This window comes from Tenrec ecaudatus, chromosome 9, assembly GCF_050624435.1.
Source record: "Tenrec ecaudatus isolate mTenEca1 chromosome 9, mTenEca1.hap1, whole genome shotgun sequence".
Classification (NCBI taxonomy): Eukaryota; Metazoa; Chordata; class Mammalia; order Afrosoricida; family Tenrecidae; genus Tenrec; species Tenrec ecaudatus.
This window is the reverse complement of record NC_134538.1, coordinates 157,491,032-157,517,763: the sequence shown is the minus strand read 5'-3', so window position 1 is coordinate 157,517,763 and position 26,732 is coordinate 157,491,032. Positions and strand designations below refer to the sequence as shown.

The 26,732-nt window shown below is 50.8% G+C and overlaps 1 protein-coding gene across 1 annotated transcript in view; it reads right to left on the bottom strand.

Annotated features, from left to right (window-relative positions):
- The window catches only part of CLEC2L (C-type lectin domain family 2 member L), a 36,746-nt gene extending 17,653 nt beyond the window's left edge, over window positions 1–19,093 (bottom strand). Inside the window, exon 1 of the mRNA XM_075557405.1 lies at window positions 18,940–19,093. Within this exon, the coding sequence (XP_075413520.1) occupies window positions 18,940–19,093 (154 nt within the window). The remainder of the gene's footprint in view (window positions 1–18,939) is intronic.
- Window positions 19,094–26,732: the final 7,639 nt, after the last annotated feature.

Genomic DNA, 26,732 nt, shown 5'->3' with positions numbered 1-26,732 from the left:
TAGCTCCTATAACATTCCATACATCGATTGTATCAAGCATATGTGTACGTATGTTGCCATCATTTCCAAAATATTTTCTACTTCAGCCCTCAATATAAGCTCCTCTTTTCCCCCTCCCTTCCCACCCTTGTGAATCCTTGATCAATTATATATTGTTATTATTATTTCATATCTTTCACTGTCCATTGTCTCCCTTCACCCACATCTGTTATCTGTCCCCTTTAGGGGTCATGGAGCTATATATCCAACCTTGTGATGGGTTCCCCTTTTCTCCCCTTTCCCCCTCCGCAGCCACCCCCTTACCCTCATGATATCACTACTCCCTCTACTGTTTCTGAGAAGGTTATCTGTCCTGAATTCCATGTGTTGAGGGCTCTTACCTGTACCAATGTGTGTTCTCTGGTCCAGGTGGATTTGTAAGGTAGAACTGGGTCATGGTAGAGGGGGAGAGGATGCATTCAGGAACTAGAGGAATGATGTGTGCTTCGTCGGTGCTATGCTGCACCGTGGTTGAATCATCCCTTCCTTGTAACCCTTCTGTGGGGGGATGTCCAATAGTCTACAGATGGGCTTGGGTCTCCACTCCAACCCCATTTGTTTGCATTGATACAGTTATTTGTTTTGGATCTTTTGATGCCTGATCCCTGTCAACACCTCATGATCACACAGGCTGGTGTACTTCTTCCATGTGGGCTATTTTGCTTCCATGCTAGATGCCCACTTGTTTGATTTCAAGCCTTTAAGACCCCAGATGTTACATCTTTTGCTAGCCGGGCATCCTCTGATCTCCTCAGCACATTTGCTTGTGCACCATTTTGTCTTCAGCAATTGTGTCGGGAAGGTGAGGATCACAGAGTGCCAGGTTAGTACAACAGTGTCTTTGGGTTAAGAGAGCCCTTGAGTAGAGGCCCAAAGTCCATCTGCTATCTTAATACTTAACATATAAATATATGCACATTCGCCTCTATCCCTTTTATTAAAAATTGATATATTTACATATATATGCCTATAGCTTTTATAACTAGCTTTTGCCTCCTATTTCTTTCCTCTATTTCCTTTCACCTTCCTCCTATCCCACTATGATGCTCACCCTCCATTCAGCTCTCAATAATTCCTCTAAGATACATGCACTTGATTAAACCCCACCAGGCGTTATACACACTTCTCGCCATCAGTTTTAGAACTCTTATTGTGCCCTTATCCCTGAGTTGGTTGGCTCCCCACTCCCCTTCCCCACCCCTTCCTCTCCCACGCCCCCCCCCACCAGAACTGCTAGTCCCACTGTTTTCTCCTCTTATATAGATAGACATAGGGTGAAAGGAAAACAAAAAGAAACAAACAAAAACTAAAAACAAAACAATAGATAGTTCCAGGTCTGTCTGCTGACACTTATGTGTGTTTTCCGATCAAGTGTGATGAGGCGCCAAGCCCTGTCCCCGAATCAGAAGTCAATTTTCAGGATTCCTTGGGGACTTTGTTTCTTTGCTGCCCTGTTGCTCTCCCTTTGCGTTTCACCCCACTGTGATGAATGGGGCAGCCTGGGCACACTTTCCACACAGAGTCTCCAGTGCTGTCCCCCATAGCGCTGGGGGTCAGTGAGGGAACAGCCTATCTTCTGGTGGGGCTGGCCCGACGGTCCTCTCTGTGCATTGGCTGCTCTGAGCAGGGATGTTGTCCCCAGGGCGATGAGGGTCTCTCTCTCTCTCTCTCTCTCTCTCTCTCTCTCTCTCTCTCTCTCTCTCTCTCTCTCAATTTACTCCCATGTGGTCAGGACAGACCCACCTCTCTCCCCTGGGCTAGATCTTCAGTGCTGTTGAGGCTTGAATTTTTCCCTTCAGTTCTTTTAGTTTAAGATATGCTGAGAGGACGCTTTCATTTGGTTTTCTAACTTCAGGTCTTTGCATATTTCATTTTAGTATTTAATTTTTGTCTTCCTTTTTCTTCTTTTCTCTTTTTATTTCATCAAGGGGAGTTTCTATTATGCTTTGTCATTCATTGATAATTTCTTCTGCAATATCTAATCTCTCTTCATTCCAGTTTAATATACATGTTTCATCACATCACTGTGCTTCAAGCTATAAATTCAATTTAAGCCTACTTTTTAAAAAAAACATTTTATTAGGGGCTCATACAACTCTTGTCACAATCCATACATATACATTCATCAATTGTATAAAGCACATCTGTACATTCTTTGCCCTAATCATTTTCTTTTTTTATTTTTATGTCACTGCTTAGTTTTATTGACATATGAAATGCAGTTAAAATAACTGTTTTAATGTCCTTGTTTGTTAGCGTCTTTATCTGTTAGTTCTTTGATTTATATATATTTTTATATAGAGATATAATCATTTTATTATGGCCTCATACAACTCTTATCACAATCCATACCTACAACCATGTTGTCAAGCACATTTGTACGTTTGTTGCCCTCATCATTCTCAAAACATTTGCTTTCTACTTGAGCCCTTGATATCAGCTCCTCATTTTCCCCCTTCCTTTCCGCTCCCCTCTCCATCATGTACCCTTATTTTTGTCTTCTTGAGCTGTCCTTAGAAATGTTCTGTTCAGCTCTTTGATGTCATCATTTGTCCCATGTGCCTCAGCTACTCTGTGATGAAGAACAAGGGGGCATGACCCCCTCGTGGCGTGGGAACCTGCCAGTGATGTGGAGGAAACCCTTGCGGGCACATGTGCCATTCTGTCAACTGAGCACCCCAGTGTTGGGGAAGGAGGGCCTCACTACCAGCAAGAAGCTCAACCTTGAGAGCCCTTGGGTGAACCTCCGTGGGGCTGCAGCCAGAGGGTGTGACACCAGAGACAGCAGAGCAGTGGTGACAGCAGAAGGAGGTGACGTGTGGGAGACAGAACAGCGGGGCTCCTGGCCCACAGAGAGAGCAAGCTGCGGGCCGTTGGACTGGAGGCTTGCTGGTGGAGTGGGGTGGGGGGCCTCCTGGGAATTCATTGGCCAAGATAAAATTAGTGGGGTGTGGTGGGGTTGGGTGGAGTAGGGTGGGTGGCCTCCTGGGAATTCACTGGCCGAGATAAAATAGTTTTGTGTCATGAACCTGAGCACAAAGGCCAAGGGGACAGTGTGCTGAGTAGAGGATCAGAGAGGCATGCCTGGCGGCATGTCTGAGAAGACCCACTGTGCTCAATGAAGAATAGCATCGGGCAGGTTTCCCTAAGCAGCCCCTGATCAAAAGTGGGTGAGTTCGGTGCAGCCACCGCAAGGAATTAGCAAACCCAAGCAGGGAAGGAGAAAGCCGCATGGGAGAGACGGTTAGTGTCAGAATTGGTTAAAAAAACAAAACACATTTCTGACCTCAGCCTCACAGGAGTCGCCCGAGAGTTGATGAGGATTATCTTCCCCCTTGCGAAGCAGGAAGAGACAGGTGCCACCCACCCTGGCATTTCTGCAGAGACTACAGAGTTCACTGTCACCTTCCAGCCCATGCGTGGGACTGACTAACACGGTGGTTCATGGCAGAGCGGTCTGCCTTGCTGACCCTACACTGTTCAGCTCCTTAGCTCTGTGCTCGGGCTGACTCATACCCCTGGAGCAGGCTCTTCCGCTTTCCTTCCTGGGGGGTCGAGGGAGAGGTGGCCGGAGGGATCCGGGAGACTGAGTGTTGACTCAGATGCCCACAGACACAGAGGCGCTGCCATCTGAAGGCCATCTCTCTGAGAGACTTGACTCGGGGTCCTGCCAGGGCTCTATAGAAGGGGGACCTAAATCCTTCTGTGCCTCCTATTTGTAGGCTAGCTTCACTCCCCACAGCCGACATCCGATGCTGCCCCGTTGACTGTCGTGAGGTCCTACTGAGAGACTCCACTTCCTTTGCCTGCCTCTGAACATTCTCAGGTTGGGAGCCAGCTACCATTCATCCGTTTTTCCTAGCTCCCAAGATTATGCTGCTTGGGGGAGAGGAGGCAAAAAAAGAGGACCCGATACAGGGGGCTCAAGTAGAAAGGCAGTGTTTTGAATATGATGATGGCAACATAGGTACAAATGTGCTTGACACAACGGATGTATGGATTGTTATCAGAGCTGTGAGAGCCCCCAATAAAATGATTTATTAAATAAATGTTAAGAATCTATTGTAAACGCCACAAACTCCAGAAGAAAAAAAAAAAGATTGTGTTGCTATGTCTTCTCTCTTGTTCTTTATTTTTCTTGTTCTTTTTATCCTTGCAGCCTTTTAAGAATCCCTTTCTTGATCTCTCCAAAAGCTGACAATGTGGCCATTAAAATGGAACGGTGGTGTATATAAACCTTCGCTCTATGAGTGGATTCTGAGCTCACACCTAACAGTCAGCCCTAACCTAAGAACAATCGGTTCTTATACTGCAGCCCTGCCCTGTCCTTACCCTCGTGAAGGGATCACTACAGATGTGGTGCCATAGCACAGGGTGGCGAAGAGGGCAGATGACGCCCACCTAGCTGAAAGAAAGTGCCTGGGGTCTGTCTTAAGGGCTTAAACAAGTAGCCCTGTAGGTGAGGCATCAACTAAGTCCCCATGGAAGAAGCACATCAGCCTGTGTGAGCCAAGGATTGTAAATAGTAAGATCCAAATCCAAAGCAGGGAATAACTGTTGTTAGGGGCCGTGGAGTCAGCTCCAACCCACGGTGACCCCATGCACAACAGAACGCTGCACTGCAAGGCCCTGCACCCTCCTCACCATCGTCCCTATGCCTGAGCCCACTGATGCCGTCACTGTCGGTCCAGCTCACTGAAGCCTCCTCTTCCTCGTTGCCCCTCCACTTTAACAAACAGGATGTCCTTCTCCAATGACCGGTCTCTCCTGACAACATGTCTGTGTTAGTCCGGGTAGACTAGAGAGACAAATTCATAGACACTGTGTGAGTGGCAATACTGGGAGGGTAGAGGGAGGGTGGGTTGGAAAGAGGGAGCCGATTACAAGGATCTACATGTGACCTCCTCCCTGGGGGATGGACAACAGAAAAGTAGGTGAAGGGAGATGTTGGACAGGGCAAGATATGACAAAATAATAATTTATAAATTATCAAGGGCTCGTGAGGGAGGGGAGAGCAGGGAGGGAGGGGAAAAAATGAGGACCTGATGCCAAGGGCTTAATGGAAAGCAAATGTTTTGAGAATGGTGAGGGTAAAGAATGTACAGATGTGCTTTAAACAATTGATGTACGTATGGATTGTGATAAGAGTTGTATGAGCCCCTAATAAAACGATTTTTGTAAAGGAGAGAGAACGTTATATCAAAGAGCAATCATACATTAAGAAAACATCCCAAAAAATGAGGAGCTGATACCAAGGGCTCAAGTAGAAAGCAAATGTTTTGAGAATGATGATGGCAACAAATGTGCAAATGTGCTTGACACAATGGATGTATGTATGGATTGTGATAAAAAGTTATACGATCCCCCAGAAAAATAATTAAATAAAATTTAAAAAACAAAACATCTCCCAGCCTAGTCCAGATTAAGTCCATAGGTCTGATATTACCCCATATGTCAATACTAGTCCATAAATTCCTCTTTAGACTCACATAGCCATGCAGGAAGATCACAGGTCAGCGAGTGGAAAGTCCTGTGGATCCAGTGGTGGTGGAAGCATCTCAGTGCTGGCGTGGGTCTCCACGTGGCTCCTCCAGCTCCAGCACTCTGATTCCATCAGTGTAGATCACGTGGCTTGTCAGCAGGAATGTCTCGCAGAGAGTCTCTTTGTGTTCCACCTCCAGCGAGTTATTTAACTCCATAGCGCCTCCAAATGAGGTCATCAAGCTGTGACCTGATTGATAGGCTAGACACCCCTTCACTCTTAATAGTCTCAAGTTGACACCAGATTACGTAACTACCACAGTGTCCAAAGTCTGTAAGAAGAAGTCTTGCCATCTTTGCCTCTAAGGAGCAGTCTGGCCTACTTCTTCCAACACAGATCCGTTTGTCCTTCCAGCAGTCCATGGTACCTTCAATATTCTGCTCCAGCACCGCAATTTAAATGCATCGATTCTTCTGTGGTCTTACTTCTTCAATGTCCAACTTTCACATGCAGATGATGTGCTGGAGAATACCATGGCTTGGGTCAGATGTTACTTAAAGTAACATCCTTGCTCTTCAATACTCTAACGAAGTCTCAAGGTTTATCAAGTGCAATGCCTTTTATCTGTTGAATGATGCGTCTGTGAGCCTTGATTGTGGATCCAAGCAAGACAAAATCTTTGACAACTTCAATCTTTCTCCACTTATCTTGATGTTACCTGTTGGTCCAGCTGTGGGAGTTTTGGTCTTCTTTACATTGAGATGTAATCCTTACGGAAGCCTACAATCCTTGCTCTTCATCAGCAAGTGCTGCAAGTCCTCCTCACCTTCAGCAAGCAAGGTGGGGCCATATCACAGGTTGTCATAAACTCCCTCCAATCCTGATGCCACATTCTTCATATAATCCAGCTTCTCTGACGATTTTCTCCGCACACAGATTGAACAAGTATGGTGAGAGGATTCAACCCTCACACACTTTCAAACCTTGCAGTATTCCTTTGTGCTGTTCGCACAACGGCCTCTTGACCCATGCACAGATTCCACAGGAGCACAGAGAAGTGTTCTCAGATTCACATTCTCTTCAAGGATATCCATAATTCGTTGTGATCCACACAGTTGAGTGCTTTGTCGTAGTCAATAAAACACAAGTCAGCATCTTCCTGGTATTCTCTACTTTGAGACAAGATCTGTCTGACATCACCAATGATAGATATCCCTTCTTCCACGTCCTGTTCTGAATCTGGCCTGAACTGCTGGCAGTTTTCTGTCAATGCACTGCTGCAACCATTGTTGAATGATCTTAAGTAAAATTTCACTTGCATTCGATACCAATAATATTGTCCTATCGTTTGAGCATTCTGTTGGGTCACCTTTCTGTGGAATGGAGGCAACGGATCTCTTCCAGTCTGTTGACCAAGCAGCTGTCTTCCAGATTTCCTGGCTTAGATGAGTGAGTGCTTCCAGCGCTTCTTCATGGCAATAGGGGATCTGCCAATTCCTGGAGGCTTGTTTGAGGATATTCAGTTCTGCACAGCTTGACTTTCTCCTTCAGCACCATTGGTTCTTGCTCATATCCGACCTCCTGAAATGGTGGAATGTCGACGAATTCTTTTTGGTGCAGGGACTCTGTGCATTCTGTCCATCTTCTCTTGATGCTTCCTGCGTCCTTCAATATTTTGCCTATAGAAATTTTCAAGATTACACCTCGAGGCTTGAATTGTTTTTCTTCAGTCCTTTCAGTTTGAGATATGCTGAGTGTGTTCTTCCCTTTTGGTTTTCATTATAATATTTGACTTTGTCTTCTTGAGCTGCCCTTTGAAATTTTCTCAGTTCCTTTTCTTCATCCTTATTCCATGCACTTGAGTTACTCTTCAATTAAGAGCAAGTCTCAAAGTCTCTTCTGACATTCACTTTGATCTTTTCGTTCTTCCCTGTCTTTTTCAACGACTTTTTGCTTTCTTCATGAATTATGATCTTGATGTCCTCCCACAGCTCACCATGTCTCCTCTCTTTAGTGCTCAGTGAGTCAAATCTGTTCTGGAAATACCCTCAAAATTCAGGACAGACAGACTCAAAGTCGTATTTGGGCTCCCATGGACTTCATTTAATTTTCTTCAGCTTTATCCTGACTGTACATATGAGCAATTGATGGTCTGTTCCACAGACCCTTGTCTGATTTTGAGCTTCTCCATCATGTATTCCCAGTCAATTTGATTTTGTGTATTCCATCAGGGGAAGTCCATATGTATAGTCACCTTTTGTGTTGTTCAAACAAAACATTTGCTATGAATAAGTCATTGGTTTTGAAAAATTCTATCATGTGATCACCTGTTTCATTTCTTCACCAAGTCCATTTTTTTCCAACTACTGTTCCTTCCTTTTCATTTCCTACTTTTGCATTCCAATCACCATAATTATCAATGCATTTTGATCGCAGGTTTGATCAATTTCAGATTGAAGTCATTGGTAGAATTTTTCATCACTAGCTTTTGTGGTTGGTGAACAAATGTGAATAATAGGTGTATTGATTGGATTTCCTTGAAGGTGGATAGATAAAATCCTATCACAGACAGCACTGTATTTCATGAAGAATTTAGCAAGATCCTTTCTGACAATGAATGTCATGCCTTTTCTCTTGGTTGTTATTTCTGACATAGTTAATCAGATTATTTTCTGATTCAAAATGGCTGATACCAGTCCTTTTTAGCCTAGGATATCAACCTGTAGGCATTCCATTTCATTTTTGATCACTTCCTAAGATAGGTAGGTTTAGTGTGCCAACCTGGCCAATAGGAACATGTGGGATTAATCAGTCACAGTTTGATTGGAGGGTGAAGAGAAAAATGGCTACGCAAGCCTGCCCCTTTCTCTTGCTCTCTGGTGAGCAGACCAGCGTGTGGCTGTTTTAGTTAATTCTCTGCCTCAACCTCTGAGCTACACTACCTGTGGGAGAGCCAGCCCGTGGATTGTGTTGCTAAAGCTTGAGGTTCCTTAGATACCTGCTTCACCATGCTGCTGGTGTATATCTTGCTTGAGCTTGAGGCTGGTGGATCCTGTCACCTTGCATTGCTTGACTTAGCTAACCATCCAGGTCTGCTTCCCTAAGCTCCTGAGCTGCTGACTGTTGGTGAGCCTGCCTGCTGTTTGCTGCCTGTAGGCAGACTCAGCCTGCCTTGCCCGAGTCAAGCTGTCTGCTTCCTTGACCTAGGACCCAGCAGCCATCATAAATTGAAGACTTCCAGTATATTAACTGTTCCACAGAATGAATTGAACTAAGCCCTCTGTAGTGCTGTGTGGACTAATTAATTAGCTGTTATGTTCCTTCATGCTGTATAAACATATGCATACAGATATATACACATACACATATATATTCATAAGTGCCCTGGTTTTGTTTCTCTAAAGAACCTTGCCTAACACACTTCCAATTTTTCCAAAATCATACTTTGCGTATCCCAAGTTCCAATCATTAGAAGATGTTTGCAGTGGTTTCTCTTTACCTTGATTTGTGCCCCATCAGCCAATGAAGATCCAGAAGGCTCCACCCCCACAGGCTTTACTGACTCAAGGCACCCTGGCAGACCCCCCTCTGAGAAATCAGCTCCTCTTCAGTCACATTTCAAGTGTCCTCAGACTGCGAGCCCATCCACCCTCAGAGAGTATCTCTGACGATGCGCAGCTTCCTTTGTGTAGGCTTCCGAGTCTGACAATGCTGCACAGCAGTGCCTAAGGTTTCCGCAGCGTCTTCCTCCTCCAAAGTGGCAAGTGGAGTCCTTCTTCACCGTCTGTTCTTAGTCTGAAGCTCTGTTAAAACCTATTCACTTTGAGTGGCCCTTCTGGCATTTGAAATACGGGTGACAAAGCTTCTAGCAGTCCAGCAACACACAAGCCGCCACAGTAGGACAAACTGGCGATAAGTAGCAGGAATCGTATCAGCGCTTAACTTGTGAACACCCGGTTTGCAGAAGGCTATGGATGACCATGGAAGCCCAAATCCATTTGCAGGGTCCGCACATGGATTGTCTCTGGCGAACTGCCTCTGACCCTAGTCAAGGGATATGAATAACCTGCTATCATGGAGGGGGGAAAAGTATTGTAAAGTCAATTAAGGCAGACACATTTAGGTTAAAAATGTTAACACCTTATGGTTTGATCTCTTTTGACCGATTTTGAAGTCGTTTCTGTTCTTTATATTTTCTGCTGACTCTTGGATTGAGGTTTTCCTATGTCTTGTCTAGTCGTTGCTGTTTGTTTTTGTTTGTCCTTTGCTCCCTTTATGTGATTTGCATTGCTTGGTATGATTTCGCATATATGAAATCCAGGATAGGTGGATCGACAGAGGCAATAACTGGATGAGGGACAGGGCAGGGGAGGAGGGGAAACAGAACACTAACAAGACTGAATATGTGAAGGAAATGCTCTGAAACTGATTGTGGTGATGACTGAACAATGAAATTGTATGATATATTTAGTATATGGCAATAAAACTTATTTTTCATTTGAAAGGGTTTTTTTTGTCTTAAAAAAAAGAATAGCATGGGTGGGAGGTATAGAAATGTACAAGCAGCCATCTAAGTGAAGTGTCAGCTACACCCAAACGGAAGCAGCACACTGGCCTGTGTGATCTAAGAATTCTAAATATAAAATCCACGGGCAGAGGAGGGAATTGTATTAGAGCTTAAATTCTGAGCCCCCAGCTTGAAAAACTCCAACTCCTTTCACAGCATCCCCACAGACCCTAAGCCTCCACTGAAACCCCCCAGTGGGTTGCTTCCCTAATTGGTGCTCTATAATTCATCTCTCCAGTTTCTAAATCCATTGCAATGACTTCACAGAAATTCACAGACAAAATTCACCATCAAAGGGTTTATTTAAAAAGTTAAACACTTGCAATGGCAGTGAAAAATGCTCAGGGCAGTTGTTTACCAGGACCTGTTACTAAATGTCAAGTCTGCTCATGAATGCCCAAAGAGCATACCACTTTGCTGTAAGTTTCAACCCTAAAGCATCTGCCTTAAGCTCTGTGGGTCAGCAAACCCAGCTCCCTGAATAAGTGCCCAGAGGCACCCCACTCCAGAAAGCCTCATCCCGAAAGCACTCCGTTCCACTCCCATGGGTCAGCAAGTCTAGCGTCCCCAATGAAGTCCCCAGAGGCACTCCACCCGTGAGCCGGCCTCCTGCACAGAAACACTCGACTGGGTCACTGGGCTGCGAAGTCCATTGCTCTGTTGGTCCGTGCTGTCCCTTGGTTCTGCTGTGCTCCTCTGATGGCATAGCTGTCTTCTGGATCCAGGAGGTTCACTCACAGGAATCTGGGTCCAAAGGACCAGCTTTGTTCCAGGCTCTTGCTAATAATGAGATTTCTCCTGCTGCTTCTCCAAGGTCTCCTTTTACATGTGACAGGATACCACTCAAGGGAATCCTGTTGGCAATTGCTCACAGGCAAATCCTTTCAATATCTTCCCCTGTCTTCTTACTAGACCCATGCGGGGGAAGGTCCTAGTCTGGTGTGAGTTGGGGCCTTTGGCTGGTAGAGTCACATTAGCTAATCCACTGGCCCTGCTCTGGGTCATTGACTGGGATGGGAACAGTAAGTACTGCCCTCAGACAGCACCCCTCCCAGAGTGAATTAATGCAGGCATGATTAGATTAAATTTTAACGTCGTATCATTTGTTTTCCCTTTTGAGCCATTTTCAAGTTGTTCTGGTTTTCATTGTTTCCTGCTTGCTTTTGGATTGGGTTTCCCTGTGTTTTGTTATTGGTGCGGAGTTGTAAGATTTTCTTTCTGTGAAATCCAGAATAAGTCAATCTATCGAGGTAGTAACTAGATGAATAGTTTCTTAGTGTTGCAGCGGGGGAGTCTGGGGGAGGGAATGGGGAGCTAAGAGCAGTGAATATAAAAGTGAAGGAAATGCTCTAAATTGATTGTGGTGACGATTGAACGATTCTTTTTAATATATTCAAACCACTGCAGTACGTGACATTTGAGTTATCTGTCAATAAAACTATTAACAACCTAATTTTTTTAACCCTTGAATGTTTTAACGAGGATCGGAAGGCAGAGAGAATACAGCATGCGGCTAGTCTGCCATCTGTACTGGAAACCCCAACACACACGTTGGCATCCTGTCTATGAGCGGTGGCGACGTGTGCGCCCGCTGGCAGTGGGTTTGGTTTCCTCGGAGCAAGAGCAGACAGCCGGCAGGGTCCAGCGGCAAGGTGGTCCCAGCCTGCCCTCAGGCTGTGTTGTCCCTCGCTGCTGTCCTCAGGCCCAATGGTATCGAAGGCTGACCAGGGGCTGCAGGATGACCGCCTGGAGCCTGCACCAGAAGTGTCCCTCCACCCCGTCTCTTCCCTTGCCTGTCAATCAGAAACTGCCAACCAGAAACCTCTTTGCCTGAGTGCATATCTCAGCTCTGCCACTACCTAGCAGTGCATCCTGGCAGTCAGCTCAATTTTCCTCCTCTTTCTCTTTATTTCTTTTTCCCGATGCATTTTCAATCGGAAGTTAATGCAGATAGCATCTCTCCCCATGGTTCCCTCAGTCCCATCAAGGAGTATTGTGCAATTGCTACAACCACCAGTTTCAAATCTTTCTTTTCCTTCTGAACTCCTAGACATCAGCTCCCTTTTACACCGCCACAACGGCACCCGTGGGAACCCAGTGAAGACTTGCAATTCACACGTTTTATTACACATCCTTGCACATCTCTGAGGCCTCCGTCCTCCCTTGTGTGTCCTGTTTCTAGGCCTCTTTCCTTCCTACGCTTTCTAAACTGGGTCGCTGGGCACATGCGGCCCTTTGGGCCTCAAATAGTTGGTGCTTCTAAGGGGTGCGGACCTCCCTGGCGTTACCGCTCCCCTTACAGACCTGTCTGTTGCTGGGCTGAAGAAGGAGACATGGGGGTGAGTTCACCCTGCAGCCCTGAAGGGTGGCCCAGGCCCTCAAGGGTTCCACCAGTTTCTAGCTGTCCAGAAAGCCCCGCCCACTTCCTCATCTTTGAATAAGAGAACCCAAGTACCAGCCGGCCTTGTTTCCCAGGGGCTACTGGCACAGGTGATCACAAACGGCACGGTTTTCACTCAACAGAAATTTATCTTCATGGCTCTGTGGGTGGGGCGGTTCTCCGGGAAGAGGCTGCCTGGTCTCTTCCATCTTCTGGTGGCTGCCAGCGTTCCTCGGCTTGTGGTATCATCAATCCAGTGTCGGCCTCTGTCTTCCCATGACTGTCTCCCTCTCTGTGTGCTCTCTTCTCATAGGGCCAGTCGTCTGGGATGAGGGCCCTGCTCCAGGAGGAGCTCGTCTTAGCAACACATCACATCAGGATGACGCTCTTTCCAAAGGAGGCCATGTCCCCAGGCCCCCAGGGAGTGGATGGGCACATGTCTCTTGAGGGGACACAAACCCACCCATGATGCTACCTCTTAGGCTTGTGAGAAGATCCAGTTCCTAGAGCAGTGCCTGGCATGACACATACTCTACAAACGTGATGATGATGATGATGAAGATGATGGATTCCGAAGCTTCTGTAGGGTGAGGATTGGCCTGACCGCACCTCTGGATTGCAAAGCTCCCGCTGGCCCTCAGAAGGTAAAGGGCAAGTCCAAAGTATTGCTACTAGAATTTCAGTTCATACATGCATGAGTTGATTCCAAACGGAAGGTGTTTAAATCTGTCCCTGTCCACAGTGGATGGAACCGTGGGAGCATCGTGGCTTCCCCGTTGCACTGCAACGTCAGCGATTCAAACCCAACCAGCTGCTCCACAGGAGAAAGATGAGGCTTTCTACTCCCATGACGAGACAAAGCAGCGGCACCGCACCAGGAGATGAAGCAAAGGCCCACGGAACAAGGCAAAGGCCAACTCACCATGTGCCTGAGAGGCCAAGGGCTAGAGCAAGACAAGTGTGTAGACAAAAGAACTGTACCCCTAATGTTCTCTGATCCTGATGTGCCATAACCCGTTAACTTTCCTAATAATCTCCCACAATCATGAGGAAGAAAAGAAAGTTACAGTGTCAGAAACCCACAGAGACAGTGGACGTGTCCTGCAGGGTCGCTAAGAGTCAGAACTGACTTGATGGCAGTGAGTTTGGTGAATGGATCAGTGGACAGCAGCAGGCACGTTCCTCCCACCATTACACGTTCTTAGCCTACGAGGGTGACTTTCAAGACAAGGTCCACTCTGGACAGTAGCTCTCGAGGGGGGTCTGCTGGACACTTCTGCTCCAAGCGGAGATTGTGGTGTCTATTTGGGGAGGGGGTTCTAAAGTGGCCATCCAGATAGATTTTTTCACCGGACAATCGTTGGTTGTCTTACGGGGCTTATGAAGACGAACACGGGAACCTGCCCTGGTGAGAAAAAGTCCAGGAGGAATTTGTTTCTCTCAGAACAATTTACCTCCTCGCCCTTCAAAGGCAGCCAGGCCTGTCCTATGAGAATGTCGCTGGGAAGGCCTCCCCTCCCCTCCCTTCAGCCTTGATCTTGCCACCAGGGCTCCTTGAGGATGGGGCACAGAGATGGAAGGAAGCACAGCCCTCAGCAGTGACTACCAGTGGAGAACCAACAGCTTCCTCTTTGAATATTTTTGTTTGAGAGGTTTCTATGATTTTGCAGCAAGAGGGAACTCGGGCCACCCTGAACAACAAGTCCTAGCTAGGGTCCTAAACATAACCAAGATTGGGAATTCCACAGAGGCACATACCTGTTTCTCTGGGGCCGGGGCGATCTGCCAATTTGTCCTCAACATCAACTGGAACACACACACACACACACACACACACACACACGACTCACCACCATTGAGTCAATTCTGACCCATAGCAACTGTGTTAGGCACGGTAGACCTGCACCGGTGCATTTCCAGACTATAATTGTTTATGACAATAGAAAGCTTTTCTCCTGCAAAGTGGCTGATGGTTTCAAACTGCTGACGTTGTGATTAGCAGGTCAACAGGTCACCAACTACCCAACCAGGGCACCAGCCAGCACACAGACGCCTCTTTATTCTTTCCTGGGGTCAGCTCCGTTCTGAGCTAAAGTGTGGATAGGGTGACATGCAGGGTGAACGGTGCCCCCGCACTGCTCACTGCCAGGGCCCATGAGGCTGCAGGCCAGACCATCCACCCAACTCTTAACCCTCTAAACACAGGAAAGATCAGACAAGAAGTTTATGTTCTCACTGGCTCGAGCTAATATTAACAACAACAAAACTGTCCTCAAGTCATTTCTGAGTCAAAGCCAGCCTGCAGGACAGGGTAGAACTGGCCCTGTGGGTTTCCAAGACTAACTCTTTCTGGGAGTAGAGTCTCCTCGTTCTCCCGCGAGTGCTTGGGGGTTTCCAATTGCTGATCTTGTGGTTGGCAACCCAACTTGTAACCACTACACCACCGGGGCTCCTAAGCTAACCTTAGAGGGACTGAGCCCCACAACATCCTCAGAGCCCCAGATGGCTCCCAGCTGATGCTCCCAAGTCGGGGGGCACAGAGCAGCAGCACGGCCGTTGCCAACGATCAATCGGGGAATTTGGTCATTTTGAAATTTCTCAGATGCTCAGCTAAATGTAGGTGTGTGGTTTTTCGATCGGGAAGTTGTGGGTTTCTAACTAATCAAGAAACTTTCAACATTAAAAATTCAGAATCGGGGCGCACTGGGGATCGATAGCCTGGGCTATGCACACTCACCCCCAGGCCAGAAATAGCCCTAGTCTGCATCACCACCCCCCAGGAGGTCTGGAAGGCATGCTGGAGCTCGGGGTCACCTTCCCCGGTGCTTCCCTGACGCTGGGGGTGGAAGGAGAGGGGAGGGTCCAGCAGAACTGACCGAGGGCTTCTGTGGGGCTCCCTCGCCATGAAGTGGCCTGTCCTCGCAGCCCAGGGCTGTGATTCCAGAAGCTCCCCCAGGCACTTGATGTGTGAGGGCTGAGACTGTCAACCCGAAGGTGGAGTCTCTCTGAGGACCAAGGGGAGGGGACTGGCTATGAACGTCGGAAGCACAATTTGATGACCTCCAATGGCCCTCCCGAGAAGCCCTGGGGGCGTAGTAGGTCATTGTGTTGAGCTGCTAACCACAAGCTCGGCAGTTCGAAACCATGTGTCCAGGAGAGAAAGCTGAGGCTCGGGACTCTCACAAAGTAACATCTCCTCGGAAACCCACAGGGACAGTTCTACCTGCCCTACACGTCACTGAGGTGGAACGGACCAGACAGAAGTGAGTTTGGTTTTGAGTGGCCCTCCCCTAGCCAGATGTCCTTGGTCAGCTTGGGGAAGGGGACACGCTTTCCTGTCACAGGGCTTTTGTGACAAATCTCACAAAGTGGCTCCAAGTGTCAGCAACCCAGAAGTGTCCTTGGTAGGACGCTCAGCGGTTCTGCGTGGCAGTACCCTCATCTGTAAAATGGGCATCATCCTGTGAGGGCAGATGGGACCGTTCAGTGAGCTGACCGTGGTTCGTTCAGGTACCCAGCAGTTGCTCAGCAAGTGTTTCATGTGTAGAAATAATGGCACTTGGGCCTCTGTGTGGGTCCCCTCAGAGTGGACAAGCCAGGCTCTTGGCTCAGCAGGCCCTGTATCAGCGGGATGACCGCCTGGACTCGTTAAGGTGTCTCAGCTGTAGGATTCTCCTCTCCAGGCTTGATCCCCAGCCAGTGCACCTCATTCACAGCCACCAGTCATCTGGCGGATGATCCTGTGTCGTGATACGGAACGGGCTTCCGTGGGGCTTCTAGACTAAGATGCTCTAGGAAGAAAGGCCTGGTGATCTGCTGCTGGAAATCAGGCAGTGAAAAAACCCTGGCTTTGCAGGGGTCACGGGAAAGGCAGAGCATCGGGGTCCGTTGTGGTGGGGTTGCCTTCCGTCGGAGGGCAGTTGGCAGCCACTCTGGAGCTGGGTGGGGGGTGGGCTCAAGCAGACAGGCCAGTGGTCTGAAGGGGTCTGTGGAGAAGCCGTCACCTGTGTCATCACCAGGGCTGCAGGCGCCAGGAAGACCAGGGTGCCGGGAAGAGCGGACACCACCCACGCCCAGCCTGCATCCATGAAGCCCTGAGAGGTAGAGGTCACTCCAGGACCTAACAGGTTTCCCTCAAGGGAAACCCTGCAAGCCTGTGGCCATGGGGACCCAGTGTGGTTCCACACACTGTGCCCCATGCCAAAGCTGCCTCAGCCCTGCCCTCCAGGTCCTAGGAGGGCACGGCGTCACCAGCCTGTCAGCAAGGCTCTCAGCAAACACTTGAGTAAAGAAGGGAAGAATGTGGGGGTGGGCACAAAGGTTAGCATAGGGCTGAAAGCAGCTGAGGGGACCAGCTGGTTCCCAGCTTCCTTCTGTCCCCCACAAGCAATGAGAGACCCCCAGGAGGCCTGCAGGGAACAGGGAGAGGGCAGTCGGGGGCTCAGCCTCCAGATTCTACCCCTGCAAGGCCCCAGAGGCCGTATCTCCAGGACTACGGGCTCACATCGTGGGCTCTTGGGGAGCGGAGGGACTGGCAGGAGGTGTCAGGAGCCCAGAGCAAGAACAGGACAAGTGGGACCCAGTGGGCCACAGGTAGGTAGGTGTGGGAGTGGGCTGGGTTCCGTGGGGGCCCATGGGAGTGGGCTGGGTTCTGTGGGGGGCCCTGAGAGACTTCAGTCACCCTTTGGCCTGATGGACACTTCCACAGAGGGAGCAAGAGGACGGGGGCCAGAGCCAGAATGGGAACCAGCAGGAAGAGGTCAAACAGAAGTTAGGTATCCCCAGAGCTCCTGCCCTAACCACCGCGACTGGTCAGTCCTCAGATTGAAGATGGATGGATGGATGGATGGATGGATGGATGGATGGATGGATGGATGGATGGATGGGTGGATGACAAATGCAGCAGGAGGAGGGAGCCTTATCCAGGAGGGGAGTCCAGGGTCACCAGGCAAACCCAGCCACACATCTTCCATGGTGGCGTGGCAGGCAGGAAGGAGGCTTGTCTGCCCGCCCTCCTCCACCTTCTCTTCCTGATGCGCTTTTTATGCCTGGTTCCAGGTCTTCTCCAGACTGCCAGCCTCTCCCCTCTGCTGTCCTGGCTGTGGGACCCCAGTCCTCCACCCTCCAGGCAGTGTGACCAAGCTCCTCCCTACACGTTGCCCACCCTGGGTCCAACCACCCTCGCCCAGGCCAGACCAAATGGGTGGATGGAGACCAGCTTGCTCCAGGCAGCCTTCAAGCCTGCGACCTTTTAGATCGCAGGCCTTTCTTCCAAGCACCTCTGCGTGGGTCCAAACCACCCACCTCGTCACTGAGCCCTTAACCATCGCTGCCCCCCAGGGGTTCTCTCAGGGTCACACCACCCAGCAAGCCCACCTCTTGCCCAGGCTTGGCTCTCAAGGCACCTTCAGAAGGAAGTCCAACCCCATTGGTAAGGCTGCTCAGGCTCACCTTGCCTGACCTCGCACCACGGGAGTGCTCGAGGGTCAGTTTCCCACAAGGGACAGGTTGGCGCTGGCCACACCCTGCTCTCCACACCTCCTAAGAGACCACCTGCTCCAGAAAGTCCACCTATCTGACTCCTGGGAGATTCAGGGGTGCTGTCAAGGACCTCCAGCCTGGACTCAGGTCCAAGGGACACCTGACAGGGGACACCTAGCCGAACCTGCCTCCCTTCCCTGGATGCGTAGCACCTCCCACACACCACACACCCTCCACACATACACACCTCCACCTGCCCAATTCCAATCTCACGGGCCCAGCAGGAGCTCAGGAACTAAACCCCTATTTCCCACTGCCCCTAGGTAGTCCCTGGACCCCCGTGATTGGAAGGGATTGGGTCCATGACCTTGCCAGGAGGTTCATGAGTCTGCTCCCTCTCCCCTCCCCCTCCCCTTCCCACCTTTCCCTTCACCCCACGGTGCCACTCAGGTCTGCAATTGAGAAACTGCCATTTTCCACGACCTCTCTCCAGCCCCAAGCCTGCCCCCAAGGTCAAAGAGTGGGCCAATGGTCTAGGTTCTAGGTGACCCCCAGCCGCTTGCCCCCTGCTTCGTGTGGCACCTGATGGCAGAGAAATCAACCTCCAGGTTCCCCGCTTCCCCACCATCCGGACACCTGCCAAGGTGACTGTGACCGCCCCCCCGGTCAGGGTGGGCAAGAAGCAGAGGGAATAAGGGCCCTGGACCTGGGGGTGCGGGACAAGAGGGCCTGTGCTGGAGCAGTAGGGGCGAGGGGCTTAAAGATCGCTGTCCCGGAGGTGGGGGTCTGCAGGGACCCGGCGGTGGGGATGGTGGGGGAGCCAACCTGAGCTGGACCGGGGTTGGCGGGGACAAGTGATGGGGTGGGCGAGGGGCCGGGAGGCGAGAGTGGCAGTCCAGGAGGCGAGGACAGTGGGCCGAGGGACCCAAGCTCGAGCAGGCAGGGGACGGGGCCCGGCCCGCATCCGGCGAGCGGTGGGCTCGGGCTTACCCTCCAGCGCGGCCTTCCAGCTGGTGCTGCCCTCGTAGCCCGAGCCCGAACGGCGCAGTAGCCCTTCAGCGCCGCGGGCCTCGGCCTCTGCGGGCGAGCGCGGCCGGGGCGCGGGGGGCGCGGGGGGCGCGGGGCGCGCGGGGCCCGGCTCCATCGCACCGGAGCCTAGAGCAGCAAGGAACCTCTGCTGCCGCCGCCGCCGCCGCCGCCACGGCCACGGCCACCGCTGCCGAGGTCCGCCCTAGGGGAGGAGCTGAAGGCGGGGCCCGGAGGGGAGGGACCGGGTTGGAGGGAGGCGGGGAGGAGTCGGGGGCGTGTCTGGGTCGGGGGAGGATCTAGGTGGACAGGCTAGGGGGCGGGGTCAGAGGAGGAGCCAGTGGGTGGGGCGGGGCAGGAGAGGAGGGGCCGCTGCCGGGTACCGCCTAATGCCAGGACCCCGCCCCGCCCCGCCCCGCCCCTGCACCGCGACTCCCGGAAGGACTGAGAGATAAAGGTTTAAATTATGGTTTCCCAGGTAGGGACGTGAAAATGGCTAAGTCGAATTGCCAGGCTGCTTACCCAAAGGCTCAAGAGTGGGGTCCACTAAGAAGTGCTTCGGAAGAAAGGCCTGGTGACCCACTTCTGAAAACAGCCTCGGAGTGCCGTTCTACCCTGACGTGTCATACATGAAGTCGCCATGCTCTTGTTAGGTGCCGTCCTACAGCCGAGTGTGGTGCGGAAGGGCTGGTGGTGATGGGGTGCCAGGAGCTGCCATGGGGGTTTTTCCAGGTCAACCACCAGGACTTAGGCACACCCTCTCTTCCCTGACTGAGTCTCTCACACCCTTCCCAGTACTTCCTGGGTCCGCTCTTGTTAAATGCCATCAAGTTGGTTCCAACCCAAAGCGACGCCGTGTGCAGATGAATAGGTCACTGCCTAGCCCTATGCAGTGCTCACAATCCTTGTCACGTCCGAGCCCCTTGTCACGGCCACCATGTCCATCCATCTGCTCTTGAGTGTCTTCTTGTTGGCTGCCGCTCCACTTTACCGAGCATGATGTCCTTTTCCAGAGACTGCCTGGAGGCATGGCAAGGTGCAGCAAGTACAAACCCCCTGCTCACAAGTCCCCTCAGATTCTTCCAGGGCACCCCACAAACTAAGGAAGCTTAATAGTTTCAGAACTGGGGTGAGCCACCCCACTTTGGAGTCTCTGGTGCAAGCAGTTACTGTCCTGGGAGGAGCCCAGGGGGTGCCATGGTGAAGTGTTGTGCTAGCAGGTCAGCAGTTGGAGACAGTCAGCTGCTCCTGGGGAGAAAGAAGAGGCTTCCTGCTCCTGTAAAGAGTTACAACCTCAGAAAGCCACAAGGGCAGTTCATCGCTGGCCGATAGGGTCACTGTGAGTTGGAAATAACTCGATGGTAGTGGGAGCCAAAAAGTTAGAATGTCAAGTCCACCTTGTGGCTCAGAGGAAGAGGATGATGATCTAATTCCCAAAAGCCAGCCATTAAACACCCTCTGGAGCACAGACCCACTCTGGCAAACCGGTCCCCAACCTAAGATGGGGAGCTCTGTGACAATTACGCCCCACCAGGGACCATCCGCCATGATCCCTCTCTCCTGGAGCAGTATTTGTACAACTGTCTAACTTCATGTCCTAACCTCCAGCCAAATAGTACAGTCCCTTTCCCATAGGTAGGACACGGTGATGTAATGGCCCATAAACTCAGAAGTAGAAGCAATGACCTTTTATTTTCTTTTAAATCAACTAAATAGTAAATTCGGGTCACATCCCAGTAGGGTGATAGAAAATTCCATCTCACTCAGTAACAGGGTTGGAGCTGGTTTGAAAAGGATCCGCCACCGCTGAAGGAAACAAGGGCGCATCTGCATTGCCAGACAACCAGTTCCCTTGGGGGTGGGCACTGAGCAAGAAATGCCCTGCTCAACGATGGCACCCCACTGCCTGTGTGCTGAGGAGAAGTCACACCTCTCCGTGCTGCCAACCAGACAGGACTGTCTCCCACATCAAGTTCCTGAAGGTTTCCCAGCAGAGCTTGGAGAGCCACATGCATTCAAAGCCAGGAAGTTGGCCGCCATCTTTGAATGAAGCACCAGGGCACCAGCACCACTAGCTGTACTGGGGCAGAGCCAACCAAAAAGAGAGTTGGTTGCATAGCAATGCCTAGGCTGTCTTTGTTTCCATTGGCCATGACTGAACCGGTTCAAACTGATAGGATATTCTGATTTCAAAACTTTGATTACTATAATTCATCTAACAAAATTCACCATTTTCAAGCACACAACGAATTCCACGCTATTCATGCTTCACAGCATTGTACAACTATGACCACTATCTCATTCCAGAACATTTCATCACCCCAAACCAACGCCCAGCCCCACTGATGGCGACGCCCTATTCCCCCTGCTCTCTGTCTTTGTCGTTGTTCGGTGCCATCCAGGTGATTTTGACTCAGAGCCACCCCGAGTGACAAGAGTGGAAGTGGTTCCCGGGCTTCTTTGGCTGAAGTCTTTATGAGAGTAGGTTGGCAGTCTTTCGCCAAGGGAACCCCTGGGCGGGTCCAGTTTGTTCCACCCGCGTGCCTTGCCTACGGTGTTTTGAAGGTTCACACACGTTGTGGCACGTTTCAGACGTCATGCTGTTTCTCCTCGGTCAGTTTTGAGGAGCCTCTCATCCTTCAAAGTTGTAGCAGGCCCCAACTGCTGGCTTTCGTGGGCTGTGAAGGCCTCTTTCCTGGCCACCCACCATCCGGCCACCTCCAGAAGGTGGACAGGAGAAGCTTGGAACCTCCCAGACCTCCCTGCACTTCCTGAGACAGGGGTCCCCTCCTCTTTTCACCTCACTGCTTCCTACCACCCCACCCATCAAAACCCACTCATCAAAACCCAAGGACTTGGAGACCCAAAGCCCTAGATTTTCAGCAAAGATCAGACTCATGTCCAGGCTTCCTTGCACTTGGCCATTGAGGAGATACTCAGCCTGGAGCTAAGAAGATGGTTGAGAAACATGTTTCAATAGGTTGCCCGAGTCTGACATTCCATCCGAGCCCTTGCTGATTCCCTGAGTCATCAGCACATCACGCGTGTTTGCTGGGGCAGGGAGCATGCGCCACAGACCCAGGTCCCAGGTGAAAAGGAGAAAGCCCAGCCCTCCACTTAGGTGAGTGCTGCAGGTGGCAGCCAGGAATGCTGTGCCGGCCCTTCCACTGCGACCCCAGCTGGTCAGTCCAACTCCTCCACATGTGATGTTGGCAGATGAATCTGTTTTTAACAAAACCCTGCAGGAGCCAATGAAACACATCCGCAGAATGGATGCAGCGGCCCCTGGGCTGTCAGCTGACCAGCTCTGATTCCAGAAAGAGAATGGATCTGGGCGCCTGGGGCCCCCAGATGCAGTAAACCTGTGCGTCAGCTGAGTTTCAGGTGGAACCCTGTCAGAGGACTCAAACCGTTCCCGCTCATGGAAGCCAGCGACATCTCACACTGTATCTCAAGGTGTCATGGGCCTTGGGGAAGGTGGTTCCTGCTCCTGATTGAGACACCCCCCTGTCACAAACCTCGTTAGGCCAGGGCCACCTGGATGGTAGCTGCCTGGCCTATGTGTATGGCAAGTGAGGGATGTTTTGACTAGGGGGCGGTGCTAGCCGGGAGGAGTCAGGGAAGGCAGTTCTGTGCTGATGAGTTATGCCCTTCATACCAGTGGGGGCTGGGGATAGGGGCTCACTTCATTGATTTCACCTGGCCTTGAGATGTCACGTGGCCTTCCCCAAAAAAACTGGTCCTCTCTCCAATACTGATCAGTGGGATCCCCTTAAATCTGCCTTATCTATGATCCCTGGGGCCACAGGAGGGCTTAGTGCCTAGGAGGAAGAAGAGACCATTTACAGGTTGTTGCTAAGAGGCCTGGTTGTTTAGTGGTTACCCACAGGGCTGCGATCCGAATGGTCAGCAGTTTGAAACCATCAGCAGCAACGAGGGAGAAGGACTGGGCTCTCTCCTCTTGTGAGCGGTTACAGTTTCAGAAATCCACAGGGAGGTGGCTATGAGTCAGCATGGACTCCGTGGCAGGGAGCTCTATAGGCTGTGGCTAGCGGCCTCTGAGTCGGCTCTAACGCGTGTTGACGTTACGTAGAGCAGGGAGATACACTGCCCAGCCGTGCGCCTTCTTCACGTCGCTGCTGTGGTCCATTGGTAAGACCACTGTAAATCTGAGAGACCTCCAGCCTTGAAGGGGGCGCGTCTTCCAGCACCCCACTGGACAAGGTTCTGTGGATCCCCACACGGTTTTCACTGGCTAACTTCTGGAAGTAGATCCCCTTGCCTTTCTCCCGAGTCTGTCTTAGTCCGGAAGTCCCACTGAAACCTGTCCACTGTGGGTGACCCTGCAGGTATGTGGAATACTGTTGGCGCAGATAGCTTCCAGCATGGTGGTAAATATACAAATAACGAAATGCCCACATCCAAATACACAGAGGCCATTCGCTGACTTCACTGGCCAGAAGCGCATAACGTAGGGGAAGCTGTTTAAGAAGACAAGGGGAAGGAAAGCCCAACTCAGGACCAAGAGGTGCTTTGCGACCTGGCTGGGATTGGGCCCGGTCCCCTTCCCGGGGGCCTGTTGTTGGCTGCTGGCAATTCGAGTCTCATCGCCACGTAGGGGTACCGCCACGTAGGGGTACCGCCACGTAGGGGTACCGCCTGGGCTCCGGGCTCTGATGGGAGGCCGAGGGCTTCGAGGGCCTCGCTCCCTGCTCCCTTCGTGGAGCAGGCTGCATCCTCCCCTGAAAAAGCTCAGGGAGGACCTGAACCAGCCCCTCAACCGGCCAAGATGCGCACAGTTTCTCCCACGGTTTGGCCCTGCTGGATCAGGTGCCCTTCCCCAAGCCAATCACTGTAGTAAGTTCCAAGTCACATGCCATCCCTGAACCAATCACTGTGTAACAAGTCCAAAGTACGTGACAGGAAGTCTTGCCCTCCTCACTTTGAAGGCACTTTCTGGCTGTACTCCTGACGAAACAGATTTGCTTGTTCTTCTGGCGGTCGGAGGTGCGTTAACATTCAATGTGAGCAAGATGAGCCGATCCCAGTGGCTCCACCTCGAGGAGGGGAGGAGATGCACAGACACAGAGTGGATGCAATGTGAAAACAAAGGCAGGGACAGGGATGATGCATCCACAAGCCAAGGAACGCCCAGGCTCTCCAGAGGACAGATCTGGAAGGCAACATAAGCAACCGTTGACTCCAGAAATGGCGTTCAACTCAGGAGCGAGCTGGGGCGTTGGGTGGGAGGAGGACTCACTGGGACAGAGGCTCCCGCAGGAACCCACCTTGCAGATGGAACACCCTGATTTTGAACACCAGGCTTCCAGAAGTGCGAGAGACGTTATAAGCCGCCCAGGTGCTGGTACCTATGTTACGGCGGCCCTAGGACACAGTACCCTTCCTTTCCCCAAGACACATGGGGATCAAGCTGATAGGGCTCACAGCCCCCTTCTTTGGTGACAGACTCATTATTGAATTGCTGAATACCAGTGTCCCTAAGCAGGGCCCGTGTCCTAGCTCACAGACCTCCCGGACCTGGAGCCCACCAAAGGCCTCCTCGGGGGGGATCGATCTCGCTTTCTCGTTGGGAGTTCATGATGGAGAGATCAACGGTCTCGCTCCTCAGACCTACACCCCACCAAGACAGAGGCTGGGGCTCCTCCCGGTGGGTCCCTCTTTCTCCCGGCAAGTTCATGAGGGCATTCATCACTGGCCTCACTCATCCCAAATCTGCAGTTAAGAAGGGCTGACTCCGGCCAAATGACTGCCTGCTAGATGGGCATGAGGCCTGCAGTATTGGCCTTGCCAAAAAAAGGCTGCCTCGCGCACTAACCCGCTCCCTGGAGGGGAACAGGGGCCCACAGGCGACAGCGAGCTCCTCTCATGGAGGGGAAAAACCAAGCAAACCTAATTTTGCCCTTCTTTTTCTAAAATAACATCGCTGTTCTTGTTACAAAAAGCTTATTACAGCACACTGTTTTCTTGCAGACAATAGCACAACCAAAACAAGCACAGAAAAATAAGCCACCCCAAATCCTAGCCCTCCGGAGAAACACTTTTCTTGAGAGTTTTGTGTCCTGTGTGAGGGAGCTCCTGAAAGTTCCCAGGAAAATCCCACTACCCACAAGCCTTTAGAAGCCCCTCACAGATATGTCCCCGAGCTCTTTTCAATATGTGCAAAGTAAACACGGATGCCCCCCCTTTTTTATGTGGGGTACCAGCCCCCACGAGCGACCTGATCCAAAGGGCAGTTGTGTAATTGAGGGGTAAAATTAAAGAGACATCAGACAAGATAGGGCACGCAAATGCTCACTTCTGGGACTGCTGGGACTTCTGGAGCCAGGTCCACACGGAGAGAGAGAATATATTTCCAACCAAGGCTTATATACACTCAGGGGGCATGCAAGCCCCCCTCCCGCTAATTACAAGTAACCACCTAGGTAACAAAGTGGGAAGTACCCTAACCCTAAAGGTCTCTGAGTACGTAGGAGGGGTGACCTAACACCAGTGCCCAGGTCAGGTCAGGGGGAGTGGCTGTCTTCAGAGCCAGAGAGCAATAGCACGTGTCTGCTCCTCTGGTTAAGACTACAGGCTAGATAGCAATCAGCCATGTGCTTGTAAGAGGTAGCTTTAAGGTAGCACTAGGATGGGAGGACGTAGTGGGGAACAATATTAACGCTGAGAACGTGATTGGGACTCACCTCCAACTCACCAGGGTGAAGGCCTCCCTCCACCACTGGAAACCCAGCCTGCCAGGCTCCTTCATATAGGAGACTAAAGGATTCATCTCTTCTCGTTCTCTGCTCCCCACATTTTCTGTCCCTTCAAATAGCTCTGGTGGGTTCTTCTTCACCATAGCAGAGGAGTCCGTGATGGGGAGCCACCATACTTCTTCATGGTTCTCTTGTTGATGGAGCTTTCAATAGTTTCTCACCCTTCACTGGTGCAGACTACTTCCCAGGAAAATAGTTGTGGTTTTCCTTTTATGAGAGTTGTTTCTAGAAGTAAAATGATTGGAGCAAAACTCTCAGGAATGGCTGAGCTTGATTTGGAGATGCAGATGCCTGTCTGAGCAGGCTTCTCAAGTTCACGGGGAAATTCCGTTCAATTTAGATTCTGTTTCTAGAGGTTGTTTGGAAGCCCCTCATATGTGAGCATGTGTCATGCAGCCCGAACCCACTGCCATCAAGTCCGTTCCAGCTCAGAGTGGCTGTGGCAGTTACATCATCTCCCGTGGACTCTCGAAGGGGTAGAGTCTAACCTGTCCATCAGGCCGCAGCTCGATGGAGGCCAGATACACACCAACACTTGACTTGGCTTCCTGCTGACAAGAGAAACACATGGAGACCCTGATAAAACCAGAACCCTGGAGCTGGAGGAGCCACGTGGAGACCCACACCAGCACTGAGATGCTTCCACCGGCACTGGATCCACAGGCCTGTGATCTTCCTGCATTTGGCGTCATTGCATGTGTTTCATGATTCTGAAGAGGACTTTATAGATTGGTATTAGACAGATGGGCTAATATCAGACTTATGGACTTGATCTGGACTGGGCTGGGATGTTTTCTCAATATATAATTACTCTTTGACATAAAGTCTCTATTACATACATGAGTGTCTATGAATTTGTTTCTCTAGTCCACCCAGGCTAACACAGTGACCCTACAGGACAGCGCTGACCTGTCCCAGAGGGCTTCTGAGGCTGCACACCTTCTCCAAAAGCAGTTTGCTTCCTCTTTCCCCAGCAGATGG